Source organism: Miscanthus floridulus, chromosome 1, assembly GCF_019320115.1.
Source record: "Miscanthus floridulus cultivar M001 chromosome 1, ASM1932011v1, whole genome shotgun sequence".
Classification (NCBI taxonomy): domain Eukaryota; kingdom Viridiplantae; phylum Streptophyta; class Magnoliopsida; order Poales; family Poaceae; genus Miscanthus; species Miscanthus floridulus.
This window is the reverse complement of record NC_089580.1, coordinates 164,579,720-164,599,836: the sequence shown is the minus strand read 5'-3', so window position 1 is coordinate 164,599,836 and position 20,117 is coordinate 164,579,720. Positions and strand designations below refer to the sequence as shown.

The window sequence follows — 20,117 nt, the reverse complement described above, 5'->3', positions numbered from 1 at the left end:
ACAGGAAGGTGTTTTTTGGTTGAACAAAATGAAAGCAATATCAACCTGCAAGAATCGAAGGACAAGACGTCTAGGACCCTTGCACTGCCTCCCGTGCAGCTGCTCCAGCGGCAAGATCTTCACAACAACGTACAACAATGTACTCCGACCTTCTGGTACCAATCCTCTTGCTGCTGCACCACCACTGCTGCTATCCTAGACGAACAGGTCGCTGATCAGCTACAAATACTTAAGGAATTAAGTGTTCTGATATTATAAAAAAATCATATCAATAATGGATTTAGCCGAAAGCGGCATGCTCATAAGGGATACTCGTGAATCACTACATGGCCATTTGGTTTGTAATGATGTCCTGTCAGTGCCTCGAGTATGTAATTCAGTTGCACATGAATTAGCTTAGAATGAGACGAGTTGGGACCCTGGTGAGTCTTATGTTTGGACGAACCGCCTCCCTAAATTTGTAAAAAAAATCATGATAATACTTCGGCTAGGGCGTCCATCCCATGTCGGTCCGTCCGAACGCGGCTAGCTGGGCCTACGGCCCGGCCCACAACCTTCTCTCACATACAGAGTTCCTAAAAAAAGGAAATAAAATAGAACGACACTCCGTTACCCATTTCGCATCGCCCGCTGTGGGCGCCTCAACTGTACCGCCGCCCTTCGCTTGCCTTCTCCGCCGTTGCGGCCGTGACCCTCCCCCCACTCCATGACGGCTGCTCCCCCCACTCCATGGTGGCCGTGACCTTCCCCCCACTCCATGACGGCTGCTCCCCCTTCTCGGTGATTAATGACAATACATGGTTACTGTGACTAACGTATGTTTTGCAGATGCAATTAAGTTAGGTGAAGGTAATGGAGATCGATTGGGCAATCATGGTGGTCATGCCCTTACGATGGAAATCGTTTCGGTTTTCAAAGGATGGACGACAAGGTTAAGGATGGACTAGTTCTAAGTGTCATTTGGAGTTGAAGAGACACTTAGAATAGTTTAGGACTTTGTTTTTCCTTTAGCCGTACTATTAAGGGGGGTATGGACAGGTAGCTTGACCTAGGTGAGTCTAGTGAGTTATGTGTGGTGTACACTTGCTAAATCTTGCACTAGGTAGCTCCAAAATAGCCCTTCGATCCAATGGAGCAAACTTCATTCACGTACGTTCGAAAGTTGGAAGTGAATGGAGGGTCAAATACTGACCGAACGATGGCTCCGGTGTGACCGGACGCTGGCTCAGGGTCCGGTCAGTTCATTTGACCAAGGTGTTTTTGTCTGGTGCGACCGGACGCTGAGAGATCAAGTGACAGGACGCTGAGGGCCAGCGTCCGATCGACTCCTGTAAGGTTCCAGAGGGGGAAATCTCGACCGGACGCTGGCCAGCGTCCGGTCACAATGTAAACACTGGTGTTCGGGGTGAATTGACCGGCGCGTCCGGTCAACATGACCGGAGCGTCCGGTCACCCCACAGAGGCACATAACGGTTTGCTTTTCAGCCCATATTATAAATACTTCCTCCATTCGTGTGTGGGGACACTTTTGCTCATTCCAACAGCTGAGAAACACCTTTGAGAGTGCCAAGAAGAGCAAGGTCCTAGTGAGGTGATTGAGATTTGAGAATCCCAAAGAGAGCCCTCGTTAGTGAGATCAAGAGTAGCAAAGTGTGCATCCAACCTTCTCATTACGTTTGTCGTGGTCAAGTGAGAGTTCGTGCTTGTTACTCTTGGTGATCGCCATCACCTAGATGGCTTGGTAGTGATTGGGAGCTTGGGGATCATTCGGCGGTGCTTGTGGATGACCCAACTCAAGTTGTGAACGGTTGTGGGTGATTCACCGCGACGGAGTGTCGAAGAATCAACCCGTAGAGAGCATTTGATCCTTGCGTGGATCAAGGGGGAGCTACACCCTTACGCGGGTGCTCCAACGAGGACTAGTGGGGAGTGGCGACTCTCCGATACCTCGGCAAAACATCGCTGCGTTCCTCCTTCTCTCTTTACTTTGAGCATTTACTTTGAGCAATTCAATTTTTGTCTTTTACATTCTTAGAATTGCCATGCTAGAGTAGGATTGGAACTTAGGGTGCTAAACTTTTATACGTTAGATCAATAGAAACACTTTCTAGGCACAAGGGGTTAATTGGGCTAACCGTAGAGTTTAATTATTGCAAAGAAATTTAGAATTAGCCCAATTCACCCCCCTCCTCTTGGGCATCTTGATCCTTTTAATTGGTATCAGAGCCTCGTGCTCACGTATTTAGGCTTAACCACCTAGAGAAAGATGTCTCACGGGGATGGATATTCTCCTATCTTTGAGGGGGATGATTTTCCATATTGAAAAATTCGTATAGAGGCGTACTTAGAAGCTCTAGATGTTAGAATACTTAGAGCTGCCTCACAAGGCTTCCCAAAACCTCAGGATGCTACTAACCTATAAGGCGATGAGGTGAATTACGAGAAATGGAATGCAAAGGCTTGAAACACCATCTTTAGAGGTCTTTGCAAAGATGTGTTCAATCAGGTGAGGAACCACAAAGACGCCCATGCACTATGGTCGGACGTTTGTGCGCTCCATGAGGGAACAAAGAGTGAGCGTGAGGAACGCTATCATCTTGTCATGAAAAAGCTTAATTCTTTTGAGATGCTTCCTAAAGAATGTGCTAATGAAATGTATTCATGTTTGAATATTCTTGTAGAGGAAGTCAATGGGCTTAGACTCACTCAGATGCAACCATCCGATGTTGTAAGAAAGATCTTGAGTGTCCTCCCCATTGACAAATATGAGCATATTGTGACCATGCTTCATCAAGGTGATCTTTTTACCGCTACACCGACACAAATCTTGGGAAAGATCAATGCTCATGAGATGTACATGCACATCACACCTCAAGATGGCTCATCCTCTAACAAGAAGAAAGAAAAGGACTTAGCATTCAAAGCTAGTCAAGAGAAGGGCAAAGCAAGGCTTGAGTATGAGAGCTCAAGTGATGATGAAGTTGATGATGCAAGCCTTGCTCTCATGGTGAGAAAAACCACCAAAATGCTAAAGAAGCTCAACAAGAGTGGCATCAAGTTTGATGGCAAGAAGAAGAAGTTCTTCACTAGCTCTAGAAGGAAGCCAATCTCCAAGATGGATTGCTACAATTGTGGAGAACTTGGTTATCTAGCTCACCAATGCACAAAGCCCAAGAAAGACAAGTTCAAGAACAAGAGCAAGGGCAAGAAAGATGACTCAAGTGATGAAGATGGGAAGAAGAAAGACAAGCCATACAAGAAGAGAGATGGCAAGAAGAAGGACTTCCATAAGAAGAAGAAGAGTGGAAAGGCATACATCGTCAGTGATTGGCTCATGGACATTGATTCATCTAGTGGCTCATCCGATAATGATAGTGACAACGAGAAGGTGGCCGCTATTGTTATTAACTCTTCATCATCTTCACCGCCGCCATCGTCATCATTCTCTACACACCTATGCCTTATGGCCAAGGGTGAATGCAAGGTATCAAATGATGATGAGAGTAGTGATGATGAACATGCTAGTAATGATGATAGCGATAGTGATGATGATGAATATGAATCACCTTCTTATGATGATCTTGTTAAATTGCTAAATAAATACTCCAAGATCATTATAAAGACTAGAGCTAAGAATGACAAGCTAGAGGCTAAAAATGATTCTATTTTAGCTAAATGTGATATAGCTGAAAAGGCTAGTGTTGAGCTTAGAGAAGTAAATAAAGCTATGTCATCCAAACTCAAGGAGCTCAAATCGTCTAAGAAAGAGCTTAAAGATAAACATGATAAACTTAAGAGGATGCATAAAGAGCTCATCACTAGCCATAATATGCTAAAAGATGAATATACTACTCTTAAGATTAATCATGATAATCTTGTTATTGCTTAAGAATATTTATCCAATGAGCCACATGATGCTACTAACAATGTTGTTAAGATTGATATAGCTACATCATGTGATGATTTGATCATTGAGAGTATTGAGCAAAGTTCTAGTAGCAAGGGCAAGCAAGTGGTTGAGGCCGATGATTATGATGAGTTTGTCAAGCTCAAGAATGACAATGAAAAGCTCAAGAAAGATCTTGAAGAGATCAAAGGTCACAACACTATTGTGCTAGAAACTCTTGATCATGATGGTGAGTTGATGCTTGAGAATGAGAAGCTCAGGGAAGAAAACAAGAAGCTCAAGGAAGAGAAAAAACAATGATGCTCTTAAGGAAGAGAACAAGAAGCTCAAGTTGGAGAAAGAGCATCTCAAGATTGGATTGAGCAAGTTCACTAGAGGCAAGTATCTTCAAAGTGAGCTACTAATGAATACCGTCATGAAGATGGATAGAAGTGGCATTGGGTACATGACAAACAAAGAGAAGAAGGCTCAAGCTCAACAACATAAGCCAAAGCCAAAGAAATGTTTTGAGTGTGGACAAGAAGGCCACTTTGCTCATGAGTGCAAAACTCCACCACCACAACCCTTGCCCAAGCATGCTAGACATTTTGCCTTCAATGATCACAACATGCTTAGAAAGGATTCTAGTGAAAAGATGAAAGTCATGTTCTTAGGACCTCCAACAAGAATAGGCCTAAGAAAATTTGGGTTGCAAAGTCACTTGTTGAGAAGGTGAAGGGCCCTCAACAAGTTTGGGTTCCTAAAGTTTGATCCCTTGTGTGTAGGTGAACTATAAGACCAGTGGAAGTCATTGGGTTATTGATAGTGGTTGCACACAACATATGACCGGTGATCCTCATATGTTCACCTCACTAGATGAAGAAGTAGATGGACAAGAAAGAATCACTTTTGGAGATAATTCAAAGGGCAAGGTTAAAGGATTGGGCAAAGTGGCAATATCAAATGATTATTCTATCTCAAATGTGTTATATGTTGCTTCACTGAGCTTCAACTTGCTATCTGTTGGACAATTGTGTGATCTTGGCTTCCAATGCTTGTTCACCGAGAAGGAAGTTGTTGTATCTAAGAAGGATGATGATCAAGTGATATTCAAAGGATTTAGATACAACAACCTATATCTAGTGGATTTCACCTCCGAAGATGTAAATTTGAAGACTTGTCTATTCACCAAAACAACACTTGGGTGGTTATGGCATAGAAGACTTGCTCATGTTGGGATGAGCTCACTTAAGAAGCTAATAAAGAATGATTTGGTGATAGGGTTGAAGGATGTGAAGTTTGAGAAGGACAAGCTTTGTAGTGCATGTCAAGCTGGCAAGCAAGTTGCAAATACTTATCCAACCAAAGCTTTCATGCCAACCACAAGAGTGCTAGAACTCCTTCACATGGACTTATTTGGGCTAACAACATACAAGAGTTTGGGAGGAAATCTTTATTGTCTTATGATTGTTGATGACTATTCAAGATATACATGTGTATTCTTTCTTCATGACAAATCTAAAGTTGCATCTTGCTTCAAGAAGTTTGCCAAGAGAGCACAAAATAAATTTGAAGTGAAGCTCAAGAAGATAAGAAGTGGCAATGGGAAGGAATTTGACAACACAAACATAGAAACCTATTGTGATGAAGTTGGAATCAAACATGAGGTCTCCGCAATATATACTCCTCAACAAAATGGTGTAGTTGAGAGAAAGAACCGGACATTGATCACTCTTACAAGGACAATGCTAGATGAGTACAACACCCCCAAAGCTCTATGGGCAGAAGCTATCAACATCGCATGCTATGCATCCAACCGCCTATTCCTTCAAAAGTTCCTTGGCAAGACACCTTATGAGTTGCTCAATGGGAAGAAGTCTGGCGTCTCTTTCTTTAGGGTGTTTGGTGGCAAATGCTACATCTACAAGAAGCGGCAACACCTAGGGAAGTTTCAAAGACGTTGTGATATTGGTTTTCCTATTGGTTACTCATCAAAGTCCAAAGCATATAGAGTATTTAATCATACCACCGGTTTGGTTGAAGAAACATATGATGTGGAATTTGATGAATCTAACGGCTCCCAAGGAGCACATGAGAATCTTGATGATGGAGGTGATGAACCTTTGAGGGAGGCTATGAAGAACATTCTGGTTGGAGACATCAAGCCTAAAGATGATGAAGATGATGTACAAGCGAATGATCCACCTTCTTCATCAAGTGTGCCACAAGATGATGATAAAGATGGGAGAGTAGAAAATGAAGACACCCATGTCTCCCATGATCAAATGGTGGTACAAGCACAAGATGTTGATGCTCTACAAGCTCCTCCTCAAGTAGTCAATAGAAGAAATACACCTCTACTATAAGATCATCCACAAGATCTCATCATAGGGAGTCCATCAAAGGGTGTAATGACTCGCTCACAAAAATTTGCTTCATCTATTGCTTATCACTCTTTTGTCTCTTGCTATGAGCCTACCAAGGTAGAAGAAGCTCTTCAAGATCTGGATTAGATAAATGCCATGCATGAAGAGTTGAACAACTTCACCCGCAATGAAGTTTGGACTTTTGAAGAGTGGCCAAAAGGAGCAAGAGTCATTGAAACAAAGTGGGTGTTCCGCAACAAGCAAGATGATCAAGGCGTAGTTGTGAGGAACAAAGCAAGACTAGTTGCAAAGGGTTTCTCTCAAGTTGAAGGATTGGATTTTGGAGAGACCTTTGCACCGGTTGCAAGACTAGAAGCCATTCGTATTCTCCTTGCATATGCATCACATCATGAAATGAAACTATATCAAATGGATGTGAAAAGTGTATTTTTAAATGGCTTTATTAATGAACTAGTCTATGTTGATCAACCTCCTAGGTTTGAAGACCCTAGATATCCTAATCATGTTTATAGGTTGTTCAAGGCACTATATAGGCTTAAGCAAGCTCCAAGAGCTTAGTATGAGCACCTTTGGGACTTCCTCATTGAGAAGGGCTTCACCATCGGGAAGGTCGACACCACACTATTTACCAAGAAGCTTGATATCTTTATTTGTCAAGTGTATGTTGATGACATCATCTTTGGATCATCAAATGAAGATTCTTGCAAAGAGTTTGGTGAAATGATGTCAAAGGAGTTCGAGATGTCAATGATTGGAGAGCTTACATTCTTTCTTGGTTTTCAAGTCAAACAAATGAGAGAAGGGATTTTCATCTCTCAAGAGAAATATACAAATGATCTTCTCAAGAGATTCAAGATGGATGAATGTAAGCCAATTAAGACACCAATGCCAACTAATGGACATCTCAACCTAGATGAGGGAGGTAACACGGTCGATCAAACTATCTACCGCTCTATGATTGGTAGCTTGTTATATTTAATCGCATCTAGGCCCGACATCATGTTTAGGGTGTGTATGTGTGCAAGATTTCAAGCTAATCCTAAGGAAACTCATTTAATTTCTGTAAAAAAATCATTAGGTATCTTAAGCACACACCAAGCATTGGCCTTTGATATCCCAAAGGAGCTATATTTGAATTAGTTGGCTATTCTGATTCGGATTATGCCGGTTGCAAAGTTGGTAGAAAAAGCACATCTGGAGGGTGTCATTTGCTTGGTAGATCACTTGTATTTTGGTCCTCCAAGAAGCAAAATAGTGTGGCTTTATCCACCGCCAAAGCGGAATACATTACCGCTGGTGCTTGTTGTGCACAAATACTTTACTTGAAACAAACTTTGCTAGACTATGGTGTAGTTCTAGATAAAGTACCTCTTTTGTGCGACAATGAAAGTGCGGTAAAACTTGCAAATAATCCAGTTCAACACTCTTGCACCAAGCACATAGATATCCGCCATCACTTTCTTAGAGATCATGTTGCTAAAAATGATATATCTTTAGAAGGTGTAAGGACCGAGGATCAATTGGCGGATATCTTCACTAAACCGCTAGATGTGGTGACTTTTTGTCGATTACGGAATGAGCTCAATGTTCTTGATTTTAGTAACTTCACTAAAAAATGAGCTTGTGTTGTCCCTTGCATTGCATTGTCATATACAACATGTTTAATTTTTGGTAATACATATAGGGCTTGTCTAACATGGTTAAGATAACCACTGTAAAGCGTGTGAAGAAGCTTAACCTTGGATCAAACTTGACAAGCAACTAGATTTATCTTCAATTATTGCATTGCATATGCATGAATGTTGTTTTATTGTTTATCTTCAATTGCCCTCTTATTGCCTATTTTCATAAAAAGAATAATAGCCTAAGGTAAAATATTTTTGAAAAACATGAGGGTTTGAGAGAGGTCACTCACATCAATCCCAATTGGTGTTTATTTGGATCTTATTGGAGTTGGGACTTGATTGGGAACAGGCAGCACGAAGGACTTTGAAGATTTGCTGGAAAAAGAGTGACCGGACGCTGCACCGGACTCTGATGTCCAGTGTCCGATCAGTTCACAGGAGGTGAACTGCTGCTGCGAAGGAGTGACCAGACGTTAAAACAGTGTTCTCCCAGCGTCCGGTCAGAAGGTGAACCAGCGTTTGGTCGATCGAAGATGAAGGAGACAGCTTGCACCGGACTCTAGCTATGTCCGGTCGGTGTCCACCGGACACGTCCGGTCGCTGCCACCGGAGCGTCCGGTCAATAGAAAACGTGCACGTTCTGGATTCTTTTCCCGTTTCCTTTTCTGATATGGGGAGACCCCCATATAAGTCACGTGCCACTTGACCTATTCCCGTACCATGCGTCGACATCGCCGTCCCAAGTTGCAGCGCCTCCTTTGCCCGAGCCGCCCGTCACGCCTCTGTGCCTCCGCGCGCCGTTGCGACTCCGCGCCTCCGCGCCTATGCGCCACCACGCGCCACTGCCGCTGCGCCCTGCTCTCCATGCCAGCGCCGCCGTCTCATAGCCACGCCCTGCTCCCCATGCCAGCGTTGTCGTCTCATAGCCGTGCCTTGCTCCCCGAGCCAGCGCCGCCGTCTCACCATCGCGCCCTGCTTCTGCGCCACTGCAAACCCTAGGCGATTCGGTGGTTCCCCATGTATCGTATCTCGTCTCTTCGGATCGCTGGTTCATTAGGTAGCAAGCCCTCGATTCAATTTCACACCTAATTGCTTGCTTTCTTAGGGTTTCGTATCTCTAGATGAATAATTAAGATTATCTGTATATCCTTTATTCTGTCGTGCAGCGAGTCGGTGTCGTTGAGGTCCTATTTGCAGTTGTGAGTCAACTCGGGGCCAAACTCGCGAGTATGGATCGAGGCCAAGCCTCGGAAGTGACAGTTGGCAGTTGTTCTTTTCAGATCCAACCGATGGTTCACATTAAGAATGTTGGATGTGGTCTCGGAGATGAGGATCCGAGGTGTCCGCCTCGCTTGCCTGCAGATCCAAAAGGCAAGGCGACAAAGAAGCTGGCAACAAAGAAGCGTAAGCATCTAGATGCAGATACAGCTAGAGCAGCCACAGTTGCAGAGGCCACAGAGCGTGCCGAGAGAGGAGGTGCTCGCAGTAGTGTAGTTATTGCAGATCAGTAGCTTCCACTAGCGACAATAGAAGCACTTGAGCAGGTTGAGCGTTGTCATGGTGGTCTAGCTAGGACTATCATGGTAGTGGGACGGCGAGTTGTCTTGGATGAGAGGCTGCCTCAGGGGGAGCCATGGGCAGTAAAGCATACTCAGGAGGGACAGCAAGCCGAGGAGACAGAGCAGGCACCTCAGCCACAACTTTGCTGCTCTGGTCGTACCCGTGTTCCAGTCACACCGAGGGTAGATACACATCAGAGGGGTTCTCATCTACCGCCTAGACCACAGGGTCCACCTTTAGTGACTCATCTAGATCTGAGGGCCACTATGGCCAAGCAGGTGCAGCAGCTCAGATTTGTGGAGTTTGAGCAGTAGTTTCCACCGAGGCGAGATGAGCGTGCATCAGAGGGCTTCTACACACCACTGTAGGAGGATTTCTACAATGCATATCTTAATAGTGGAGCTATTTTTAGATCTCAGAGGGTGTGCAACATAGAGTCTATTGTTACAGCAGCTGGAGAGCATATTCACCCCTACCTTTCTTACCTACCAGGGCTGACAGATTTACTTGGACGGATAGGATTGTATGTTCCATCTTGGGTCCATCAGTTCTATGCTTCTCTTTGGATTGACCCATAGCACAGATTCATACACTTTGCATTCAGTGGCAGAGATTATAGGCTGACGAGCACTAGGGTTAGAGAGATACTCCGGCTTCACTAGCAGCCTATCTGGCTACATGAGGTTTGCTATGGATAGATAGCGCCCCCTAGACGTCCTCATGGTGGGATGGTACTCCCTACAGATCTAGTCTGCCACTGCTTCATAGAGCCATTCGGCGAGGAGTCTAGCAGGACACCCAGTGATCTTACTCCCACTGCTAGAGTGCTTAATGCCATTATGAGGAGGACACTACTTCCGAGGATGGGGTATCGCGAGGGCTTGACTCGCATACAGTTGTGGCTACTGAACTGTCTGATGCAGCAGACAGTGTTTGATATTTGGGATCTCCTTCTATCAGAGATGGAGGACACTATTGCTGAGGGGTTCAGAGGTCATCGATAGTTGCCCTATGCCCACTGGATCATGTTTCTTATTCATAGGGCAGTTACAGTGAGGCCGCCTGAGATGCTAGCTGATTACAGTGGTGCTATGACAGAGTTCCTTGCATATAACCTGACTCAGATGATCCGTCACAGTACACCGACTGCACCTAGCCAGCCACGCCGTCGTCCAGAGATGCCAGAGACTGCAGCCCAGCAGGATGCTACTATCAGGGGCACATCAGCTATAGAGGAGAAGCAGTTGGATGCTAAGCAGGAGGGGATGGTCGCGAGCGACCCTAGTGACAGCTCAGATGAGGACTACCGTGAGATACCCCAGATGCCTCATCGATGACATGACCATGAGGCCGGTAGCTCCAGTTCAGCTCCACCTGCACCGTAGATAGACCCCGCTCTACTTGCCATACTTGAGCGGATGAGGCAGGATCAGGTTCGCCAGGCTCAGGAGACCACCGCCACGTTGCACAGTTCTAGACTCGATAGGATGAGTTTCAGCGGTAGTAGCAGGCCATACAACAGCAGCAGCAGCAGGCCATGCATCAACAGTAGCTCCTCATGTAGCAGCAGCTCCTTAGATTTATGCAGCACGTAGTGATAGCTATTGGGGTTCCACCGCTAAGCCTTTACCCCAGCTTGGTTAGCCTGCCACCACTTCTATGACTCCAGCGTTATAGCCTAGTGGACTTCAGAGTCAGGGACAACCACCAGCATAGTTTGCTTTATCTATAGAGCAGGTGTCCCAGTGGTTTGCTTCGCCCGTGTTAGCCCCGTAGTTCACACCTCTCCAGACGGGCTTCACACTGGCTCACACTTCCTCGCTACTAGTGCCAGAGACTACAGTGTCCAGGAGCCTTGGTGCATCCTTCAGTGAGTTGATAGGGCAGCCTACTCCGCCATATTTGCATGTCCTAGGTCCTTCTATAGTTGCACCTATTACCGGGACTACACAGACATGCCCTTCCTTAGTGGCATCATCAGAGTCGGCTGCTCCAGTCATACCTGCACAGTCTACAGCAGCTCCAGTTGTTGATTTGACCCAGACCACTTCAGCATCGCTTCTAGCTCTAGAGGGTCAGACAGCTCTGAGTTCAGACTCAGATGATGATGGCACTCAGTTCTAGCTTGCTCCTCGTACCTCAGCGCCCGACTCGTCCGCTGCAGCCCCACCGACCGACCCTTAGGTTTTGGTGTTTGATGCCAAAGGGGGAGAGGGATCGAGTATGCTAGACTTAGGGGGAGCGACTTAGGGGGAGCTTAGTTTACTCAGACTATCTATTATATTTGGTTTTTATGTGTGATACACTATTATGCATTCGTCGTGTGTATACTTTTATGCATTAAACTATATTTATGTGATAGTGATATCTATGTAATCATGATATATGACATGTGTGTGTGCTCTCTACTTTGAATTATTTATATGTCATATCACTTGTGCTATGCTCATTTGCTTTGCTTCCATGTTTCACTCCGGTGTGAATGCGCTTTATTACTTGTACTCATGCTCATTTCATATCTTTCGAGTACATCATGTTGACTTGGGTCATATAAGCTTGCCTAACACTTTTGTTCTTATTGCCAAAAGCTTATATGAACCAAGCATGTCAAAAACATCAACTCTTTCACATACTCGAGGTAGTATTGTCATCAATCACCAAAAAGGGAGAGATTGAAAGCATCTAGGCCCCTAGCTGGGTTTTGCTGATTAATGACAATACATGGTTACTATGACTAATGTATGTTTTGTGGAGGCAATTAAGTTAGGTCACGGTAATGGAGATCGATTGGGCAATCATGGTGGTCATGCCTCTACGATGGAAATCGTTTCGGTTTTCAAAGGATGGACGACAAGGTTAAGGATGGACTAGTTCTAAGTGTCATTTGGAGTTGAAGAGACACTTAGAGTAGTTTAGGACTTTCTTTTTCCTTTGGTCGTACTATTAATGGAGGTATGGATGGATAGCTTGACCTAGGTGAGTCTAGTGAGTTAGGTGTGGTGCACACTTGCTAAATCTAGCACTAGGTAGCTCCAAAATAGCCCTTAGATCCAATGGAGCAAACTTCATTCACGTACGTTCGAAAGTTGGAAGTGAATGGAGGGTCAAATACTGACCGGACGCTGGCTTAGGGTCCGGTCAGTTTATTTGACCAAGGTGTTTTCGTCTGGTGCGACTAGACGCTGAGAGGTCAAGTGACCGGACGCTGAGGGCCAGCATTCGGTCGACTCCAGTAAGGTTCTAGAGAGGGAAAATCTCGACCGGACGCGTCCGATTAGTGCTGACCGGACGCTAGCCAGCGTCCGGTCACACTGTAAACACTGGAGTTCGGGGTAAACTGACCAGCGCGTCCGGTTACAGTGTCCGGTCACACTGTAAACACTGGAGTTTGGGATGAACTGACCGGCGCGTCCGGTCACCCCGCAAAGGCACATAACAGTTCGTTTTTCAGCCCATATTATAAATACTTCCTCCATTCGTGTGTGGGGGCACTTTTACTCATTCCAACAGCTGAGAAACACCTTTGAGAGTACCAAGAAGAGCAAGGTCCTAGTGAGGTGATTGAGATTTGAGATTCCAAAGAGAGCCCTCATTAGTGAGATCAAGAGTAGCAAAGTGTGCATCCACCCTTCTTATTAGGCTTGTCATGGTCAAGTGAGAGTTCGTGCTTATTACTCTTGGTGATCGCCATCACCTAGACGGCTTGGTGGTGATTGGGAGCTTGGTGATTATCCGGCGGTGCTTGTGGATAACCCAACTCAAGTTGTGAGCGGTTGTGGGTGATTCACCATGATGGAGTGTCGAAGAATCAACCCGTAGAGAGCACTTGATCCTTGCGCGGATCAAGGGGGAGCTACACCCTTGCGCGGGTGCTCCAACGAGAACTAGTGGGGAGTGGTGACTCTCCGATACCTCGGTAAAACATCGCCGCGTTCCTCCTTCTCTCTTTACTTTGAGCATTTACTTTGAGCAATTCAATTCTTGTCTTTTACATTCTTAGAATTGACATGCTAGAGTAGGATTGAAACTTAGGGTGCTAAACTTTTATACGTTAGATTAATAGAAACACTTTCTAGGCACAAGGGGTTAATTGGGCTAACCGTATAGTTTAATTATTGCGCAGAAATTTAGAATTAGCCCAATTCACCCCCCCCCTCTTAGGCATCTTGATCCTTTCGAAGGGAATGCAGGGGAGGCCTGCGCCTGCGCCGGCGCCCCCATCCACCTCGTGCCGTCGGCACAAAGGGAAAGCTTGCGCCACCGCAGTTGCCCACCTGGTAGATCATGGCCGTGCGGCGATGTTGTATTTCAAATGTTTCTGGATGCTTTTTCAAACATGTTGCAAGACCATGTTTTAAGTGTTTCAGTCCTTTCAGATGTATGTTTTAATTGTGTTCTTGCGGATGTTGCAAACGTAGATCGGGATGTTGCATATGTTGCCATGGTTGTACACGCATGTTGCAAGCGTCTATCCCCAATGTTTTATCTGTTTTTGTACACGTATATTGCAAGTTTTCAGATGCATGTCTTAAGTGTTTCATCTATCTTCTTTTGTATGTTGCAAGTGTTGAATCTGCATGTTTCAAAAGTAGATCGGGATGTTGCAATGGTGTTTCAACTGTATGTTCTAAATGTTTCATCTGTTTTAGACGTATGTTGTAAATGTTTTGTCTGGATGTTGCAAAAATAGATCGGGGTGTTGCACGACCGGTGGTTGTCCATGTGATGGACGTGAGTGCGGGTGTCCCTGTGCGGACACGGACGTGGGAGCTGCATAGGTTTTGGAGCCGCGTCTGGACGCGACGTTCCTTCCGGACGTTCGAGCGCTAGTCCTTCCAAAAAAAAAAGTGCCTATGGATGCAATAACAAGGCCTTAGAGCCGCTTTTAACTTAAAAAAATAAGAGTGATGCAAGTAGTCAGGGCGCTCACAATATAATTCTCTATTCTAATCACACCAACCCACCCCGCTTACATGCTTTTTTGATCTGGAAGCTCATCATCCCAAACTAGCCCTACTGTGTTATTCTAGAATCATTTCACTCACGCGAAACGGTGTGCCAATTCGACGACATATTCTACACCTTGAGGAGTTGAACGTTGACGGAATGACCGCACGTTTCCTGACGTGTCTCTGCAACCCCGGCCACATTATGGTCACTGGCGAGCGACGAGCGACGGTGCCGTGCCAAGCCAAGCCAAGTCCCAAGTTAGAAAAGCCGACGACTCCCGGGCGTCTCATCCTCACCGGACGCCACCAACCCCCGCCATAACCGCCTATTTAAAGCCCACAGTCCGCCACTCTCATGGCAACACAAGCAGGGGAAAGCAGCACTGCCACGCTCAGAGCTGAGCACCTAAGCAGCTTCAGCTCGGTCCAAGTTTAGTCGATCAGCCGATCACTGAAGTAATGGCCTCCACCAAAAGCTGGACCCTCGAGATCCCGTCGCCGGTGGCCGCGCCGCGCCTGTTCCGCGCCGCCGTGATGGACTGGCACACCCTGGCGCCCAAGGTCGCCTCCCACGTCGTCGCCAGCGCCCACCCCGTGGAGGGCGACGGCGGCGTTGGCAGCGTCAGGCAGTTCAATTTCACCTCAGGTAAGTGTCCGCGGCATGCCCTGCCCACAGCCGCCCAGACCAACATGTTGTCGCCCGATCGATCGATCAAACCGCTAGCGCATGACGTGCGATCGCTCTTGCAGTCATGCCGTTCAGCTTCATGAAGGAGAGGCTCGAGTTCCTGGACGTGGACAAGTGCGAGTGCAAGAACACGCTCATCGAGGGCGGCGGCATCGGCGTTGCCATCGAGACCGCGGTGTCGCACATCAAGGTGGAGCCCGCGGCCGACGGCGGCAGCGTGGTGAAGGTGGAGTCGACCTACAAGCTGCTGCCGGGCGTGGACGTGAAGGACGAGGAAGCCAAGGCCAAGGAGGCAGTCACCGCCATTTTCAAGGGTGCCGAGGCCTACCTCGTCGCCAACCCCGACGCCTACAACTAAATCAGTGGATTGGGATGCGATTCCCCTTCCCGGGCGGCCTTATACATATACGTATTTTATATATACGGAGATTGGGTTTTGTTTCCTGATTCTTTTTTCATACAAAATAAATAAGCTGCTCTAAGCAGTGTACGGTGTATGGACTTGAGATGTTATGAGTAGTATGTACGATGCTGTCGTTGTGGGATTATGTATACCCTCATGGTCTTCTGTGTGGGAAGAAAAAGGGCATTCTGTTTTGGAATCCTGTGCAAGTTTGACTGAATAAGGAATTTTGCTCATTTAGAATAGATATTGGGGACTGTTCTGGTGAATATGTCATTATTGAAAATTGAAATTAATATGAAGGCTCCAGGAGCTATAGCTTCACTAGAGAGGTGGGAGAAGAAGACATGGGGTGTTTGGATCCAGCTACTAAAATTTAGGAAGTGTGTCGAGAGGATGTTGCATGGGGTGTTCGGATACTAATAAAAAAACAAATTACATAATCCGTTAGTACTCAACGAGATGAATTTTTTAAGCCTAATTAAACCATCATTAGCATATTTTTACTATAGCAAAACATTATCAAATCATGGACTAATTAGGCTTAAAAGATTCGTCTCGCAAATTAGTCGCAAACTATACAATTAGTTTTATAATTAGTCTATATTTAATACTACATGCATGTGTCAAACATCTGATGGGACAGCGACTAAAATTTAGGAGGGGCAACCAAACACCCCCTGAGGGCGTGTTTGTTTGAGCGGTACCTTCTGTGTTCTTGACATATAAGTTGGTTTTATGGCTTCGGACTATTTGTTTTTTTATTTTTGTAATAGATTTTTACCTTCCGGACAATCAAAAGCCACGCAATCTCTTCTCAGCAGCTTTTAGTTCATTTTCTGAGTTTAGACGAAAGTGATGCTCAACGGTAGCCTCAAACGGTCAAACCCTTATCTACCGAGCTTGCATTGTTTTAAGAAATGGCAGGAGCTTTGCTCAATCATGTAAGGAGAAGCCTCCGTGTACTATATAATAGGCAGCCCTCTTGTCTGTCCATTTTTTTAAAAAGGAGAAAATGCAGAGTTTTGCAAACTTGTGTTACAGAACTCAGAAGTATATAACAGTGACACTAGACTAAGCTAAGTTCACCACAAGCCTTCTTCCTGAGGGCCATTTCCTCTTGCCGTACAAAGCCCTTCTGTTATTTCTAGACGTTCCAAGAATCATACACGAGGATTACTATCACCTCTTCTATAGTTCGACTCCTTGGTTTTTTAGTCCTGTTTAGATACACATGGCTCTAGTTACTTGTTGAATTTGATTAAAAAAATAGCTTACCTATTAGTCCTCCAGTTTTGATACACCAAGCTTAAAGGGATGTGTGGGGCAGCAAGCTAATAAGGCCGATCCAGTAGTAATAGAAAATAATAGGGCAGGATCGCTAATCCGAGAACGAAAAGAAATTAAAGGCGTGACACCTGGTTTTTTTTTTGTTGAAAAGTTAAAATGCAGTAACACTTTCGTTAAAAATGCAGTAACATTTAACTGTCAGTATGTTTGTTATTTTCCTCCTTTTGTTATCATATATATACCAACCCGAAGTGCGAAACAAAGGCTTGCTTTTGCCACCTAGACCAATTTGCGCAAGCGGAAGGTGGCGCCAATTCCGTCAACAAATTCCTCGAATCCTCGTGTGTGTGTGTGTGTTTTATCAGGAGTCCTCGTGTTTTGACAAAGAGCGTGCAACAACACTTTCTGACGTGTGTTTTCGACGCCGGCCTTATTAATAAAGCTCACTCGACCGACAGCGCCATCCATTGTGGAAAAGCCCGACGACTCGCCCAGCAACTTGAGGCCTCACCAGTCACCACCGGACACCAACGGGGCAAGCGTCACCAACCCCACGTTCACAGCATCCTATTTAAATCCCTTGTTGCAGGGCCGTCCCTGCGCATGTGCAGCATGAGCGACGGCGCAGGGCCTCCAAATCTCATAGGCCTCTAAATATAGAGTACTTAAATAGATCAGCACAGCTGAAGCTTCGGCTTTTGGCCCATTAGCTAGCAAGCCTATTACGGCAGCTTGCACAGCAACAGTTTGGCCCAGTAAAAAATAATTTGTTGGCCGGCCGCTGGACAGTGGGCATCATTTTGTTTTGCCAATCCCAATTCGCATGCAACATAGGTACCATTCTTGATATATTTTATTGCAATGTACTACATACTACATCATATCATACATTTAGCTCTGTTTTTTCTAGGCTAGTAGGCCACATTTTTTAGCTTGGTACAGGGCCTTAAATTTTCCCGGAACGGCCCTGCTTGTTGGCTGTTGCCGCTCGTTCCAGCCAGCAACACAACAGCAGCTCCAGCTAGTTGCATCGTCAGCTAAGCAAACAAGGCCTAGCAGGCAACGAGCCAACAAAGCTCATCGCAAACCACCAGCCATAGCCTCCACTAACAGCTGGACTGCTGAGATCGTCTCGCCTGTCCTCGCGCCGCGCCTGTTCCGCGCTGCCGTGATGGACTGGCAGACCCTGGCCCCCAAGGTCGCCTCCCACGTAGTGGCGGAGGCAGGAATGATTTGTAGGTACGGTGAAGTTTATAAAGATCAATCATATATAAAGATAAATATGTAAGGGCAAACTAAAACATTATATAAATAAATATTACTTTGTGATATACTCATCTATCTCTAAATATCTAGCATTTTCGCTTCATGAGAATCTAGGCCAAAATTATTAATATTTATGGTACATAATTAGTGGCCCTGTTCGGGCTGAAAAACACTTGTCGACAGAATATCGTTGGCAGTCCTCCGAGGGATATCCCACGAAGGTAGATTGATCGGCAGAGGAGCGTGAGATCAAGAACAAGAAGGCAACAGAGACATACGAGTTAGACAGGTTCAGGCCGTCAGTATAACGTAATACCCTACTCCTGTGGTCTGTTGGTTTGTATTAGTTATCGTATGATATGTCGTGATTTTAGAGGGGGTCCCTGCCCGCCTTATATAGTCCGGGAGACAGGGTTACAAGTTGGTTAGATATGAGAGATAACCGAAAAGTAATAACTAATTATAGGAATCTTGGGATCATACATATCCTAACAGATATCGTAATATCTTCCGGATATCTTCCCGACGTCTTGCGGAAGGCGCCGAGCAGAGTCGTGCCCCGCAAGGCTTCTTCGTGTGGGCTGGGCCACCCCTAGGGGGCGCAGACCATGTGGTCTGCCGTGGGTATTCGGGGTCGTACACCCCACAGCTAGTCCCCGAGCGTCTTGTACCCGCTGTGCAACGTCGTCTTGAGCTCGTCCGAGCAGGTGCGAATGATGCCGAGCAGTGCGAACTGTTGCCGAGCAGCATGACCTGTCGCCGAGCAGCGTGACCTGTCGCCAAGCATCATAAACCGTCACCGAGCAGTGTGGCCTGTCGCCGAGCAGTGTGACCCAAGTACAGCTTGCCATAAGGGTGTAAGGAGCTCAAGTTCAGAATCGAAAATTCTTCCGCAGTGGACCAAGTGTGCCCACTTAGAGTTAGAACAAAGTCATTGGAGTCAATCTTGCTCTATAGGCATGTAGTCTTTGAGAAAAAAAGAATCCCGCACACTCACCGTGAGGTGAAGTGTGCCCACTTAGTCCCCGAGCCTGACAGCAGATGATGTAATCATGTGGCGCCAGGGTCAGAAACTAGAAGAATAGTATAAAACCAGCCGAGCAGGCAGCCAGTCCCCAAGCGTGGCCCAAAAAGAGACAAAACACATTCACCGCAAGGTGAAGTATGCCCACTTAGTCCCTGAGCCTGACAGTAGGTGACGCAGTCACGTGGTGCCAGGGTCAGAAACAGAAAAACAATCAAAGACCAATGGAGCAGGCCGCTAGTCCCCAAGCTGCAGGTGCAGTCAACGGAGAAATCAAATCGTGGAGAAAAAACAGGAGTAACGACTGTACAGTGTTAGTTACTCAGCCTCAACTAATGGCGGAGAAGTCGGTGATACTTTGGCGAGGAGTAACTGATGGCAGCGATAAATGAGCGAGATGGGTTACGGTTGTGCAGAAGCCCAGGTAACGGCCCATATGCCGCATCGGAGAAATCGGAGCGGCGCAGATCGCGGGAACGATTCCCAAAAAACCCTTGAATGCGGAACGGTGGGGAAAATCCTATATAATAGTGCCGCCGCAGAACCCGTTCCCACCTTTTCCACTTCATCTTCTTCCTCATCTCTCGCGCCGTCGAATCCACAACCACATTTGCCTCCGCCGCCAAATCCTAACCAGATCTGAGAGATGGCGTCGAAGAGAGGAGCTGTGAAATCGAAGAAGACGAGTCGCCAGAAGGCGGACGTCGTGGCCCGACGTGACGAGGAGTGGGTGTCGTCACGAATAGGAAAAGTTGAGCGAAACCGATTGGTGGAAGCTGGCGTTCTCCCCGACCGTGCTACCGCCGGATGGCGGTCAGCCCTCGGTGAGTCCTTTCCCATGCCACATACTGACGAAGTAGTGGTATTCGAAGACTATTTCTAGTGCGGGTTAGGGTTTCCTGTTCACCCATTTTTGATGGATCTGTTGGAGCTCTGGGGGGTTACTCTGTGCAATCTCCACTCCAATACCATTTTGCACATATAAATCTTCATCCACTTTTGTGAGGCATACCTTGGCATCCTGCCGCACTTCAATCTT

General features: G+C 46.1%; 1 protein-coding gene across 1 annotated transcript; it reads left to right on the top strand.

Moving 5' to 3' along the window:
* Window positions 1-14,750: 14,750 nt before the first annotated feature.
* LOC136500592 (pathogenesis-related protein 1-like) lies at window positions 14,751-15,737 on the top strand. Its single transcript, XM_066495982.1, has 2 exons — window positions 14,751-15,053; window positions 15,158-15,737. The coding sequence occupies exons 1-2, from the start codon at window positions 14,867-14,869 to the stop codon at window positions 15,451-15,453; spliced, it is 483 nt and encodes a 160-aa protein (XP_066352079.1). The 5' UTR covers window positions 14,751-14,866; the 3' UTR covers window positions 15,454-15,737.
* Window positions 15,738-20,117: the final 4,380 nt, after the last annotated feature.

Excerpts from the sequence above, each read along its gene's own strand:
- LOC136500592 (XM_066495982.1), top strand. The coding sequence starts at position 14,867 with ATGGCCTCCACCAAAAGCTGGACCCTCGAGATCCCGTCGCCGGTGGCC. Across the intron at positions 15,054-15,157 it reads GCAGTTCAATTTCACCTCAG|TCATGCCGTTCAGCTTCATG; the intron begins GTAAGTGTCCGC and ends TCGCTCTTGCAG.